This window comes from Parus major, unplaced genomic scaffold, assembly GCF_001522545.3.
Source record: "Parus major isolate Abel unplaced genomic scaffold, Parus_major1.1 Scaffold630, whole genome shotgun sequence".
In the NCBI taxonomy this organism is placed as follows: Eukaryota; Metazoa; Chordata; class Aves; order Passeriformes; family Paridae; genus Parus; species Parus major.
Genome location: NW_015379515.1, coordinates 1 through 1,965, shown reverse-complemented (window position 1 = coordinate 1,965; position 1,965 = coordinate 1). Strand labels below are relative to the sequence as shown.

The following is a 1,965-nucleotide window of genomic DNA, read 5'->3' as shown; positions in this document are numbered from 1 at the left end:
GTCCCTGCCCCCAGGTAAGAACGTCGTGTGCATGGTGGGCGCCGGCATCTCCACCTGTGAGTGCTCGTTGTGGGGGGCACTGGGGGGGCTCGGGGACACCCGGGGTGGGTCCTGAGCCCCACAACCCCCCCAGCTGCCGGGATCCCGGATTTCCGCTCCCCCGGCACCGGGCTCTACTCCAACCTGCAGAGTTACAACCTCCCCTACCCCGAGGCCATCTTTGAGATCGGTTTCTTCAAGGTACGCCCCCCTTTCCTCCCCAAATTCTGAGGGGGGGGTTGGGTTTCTGGGGGCTCTCCAAGCCCCTCCTGACCTCCCTGTGCTCCCCAGAAACACCCAGAGCCCTTTTTCGCCCTTGCCCGTGAGCTCTACCCAGGGCAGTTCAAGGTAATTAAATTCTCCCAAACCTCCTTCCAACCTCCCCCCTCACGTGGGGGCCCCAAGAATCCCCCAAATGACCCCCCAAATTCCCCCAGCCCACCGTGTGTCACTACTTCATGCGGCTGCTGCAGGACAAGGGGCTCTTGCTGCGCTGCTACACCCAGGTAGGGCACAACCCCCTCTCCCCTGGCTGCTTTGGGGGTCACGGGGACCTTGGGGACCCCCTGATGTCCCCGTGGTGCCCCCCAGAACATCGACACTCTGGAGAGGGTGGCAGGGCTGGAGCCGGAGCTGCTGGTGGAGGCTCACGGCACGTTCTTCACGTCGCACTGCCTGCGCTCCTCGTGCCGCCAGCGCTACGACCTGGCCTGGATGAGGGGTAGGGGAGGGCTCTGGGGGGCTCCTGGCTGCTGGGGACCCACGGGGACCTCCCTTTGTCCCCCCACAAATGGGGGGTGTCCCCCCCTGCTTTGCCTCGGGGTGGTAACAGCGGGTTGTTCTTCCCCAGCACCCCCCGAATTTCCCTGTGCGCCCCCAAATGCCCCTGCCCCCTTTCCCCGCTGAGGTTCCACCCCCCCCCTGTTTTCCAGAGAGGATTTTCTCCTCCCTGGTCCCGAAATGTGAGAAGTGCCAGGGGCTGGTGAAGCCTGGTGAGTTTTGGGGGGTGTTCAGCAGGAATTGGGGGTTGGGGAAGGGGGTCTTCACCCCCCCTCCCCTCACCTGCCACCCCTCTCTTCCCCAGACATTGTGTTTTTTGGGGAGAACCTCCCCTCGCGCTTCTTTACCCTCCTGGAGTCGGTGAGTGGGGTTTGGGGGGGCCCAGAATTCCCCTCCCCAGCCTGAATGTGGGGTGGGGGGTGCTGAGGTCACCCCAACCCCCCGCTGACGTCCCCTCCCTCAACAGGACTTTGAGAAGGTTGATCTCCTGCTCATCATGGGCACCTCACTGCAGGTGCAGCCCTTTGCCTCCCTCATCAGCAGGTGAGACCCCTCCTACAACCCCTAGAACCTTCTAGAATCTCCTGAAACCTTCTAGAACCTCCTAGAACCTTCTAGAACTGTTCTAGAACCCCTAGAACCTTCTAGAACCTCCTGGAACAGTCTAGAACTCCTAGAACCTTCTAGAACTTCCTAGAACCCCTAGAACCTTCTAGAACCCCTAGAACCTCCTGCAACCTTCTAGAACCTTCTAGAACCTCCTGCAACCGCCTAGAACCCCTAGAACCCTCTAGAACCCCTAAAACCTCCTGCAACCTTCTAGAACCTCTTGCAACCTTCTAGAACCCCTAGAACCTCCTGCAACCTTCTAGAACCTTCTAGAACTCCTACAACCTTTTAGAACCCTTACTATCTTCTGGAACCTCCTAGAATCTTCTAGAACCTCCTAGAACCTCCTAGAACCTTCTGGAACCCCTAGAACCTTCTGGAACCTTCTAGAACCCCTAGAACCTCCAAGAACCCCTAGAACCTTCTAGAACCTCCTCTGTACCCCCCCCCAGACCACCCTGAGATTCTCTGCTCCTGCAGGGTCCCCACCAACACCCCCAGACTCCTGATCAACAAGGAGAAGACAGGACAGGTGAG

General features: G+C 59.6%; 1 protein-coding gene across 1 annotated transcript; it reads left to right on the top strand.

The window, feature by feature from the left end:
• Positions 1-6: 6 nt before the first annotated feature.
• SIRT2 (sirtuin 2) lies at positions 7-1,960 on the top strand (the record flags this gene model as incomplete). The annotated part of the gene is made up of 9 exons (XM_015616699.1): positions 7-56; positions 134-240; positions 331-387; positions 477-545; positions 631-760; positions 972-1,031; positions 1,124-1,179; positions 1,286-1,362; positions 1,909-1,960. Coding segments are annotated over exons 1-9 (633 nt in total), but the record flags the coding sequence as incomplete, so codon positions are not given.
• Positions 1,961-1,965: the final 5 nt, after the last annotated feature.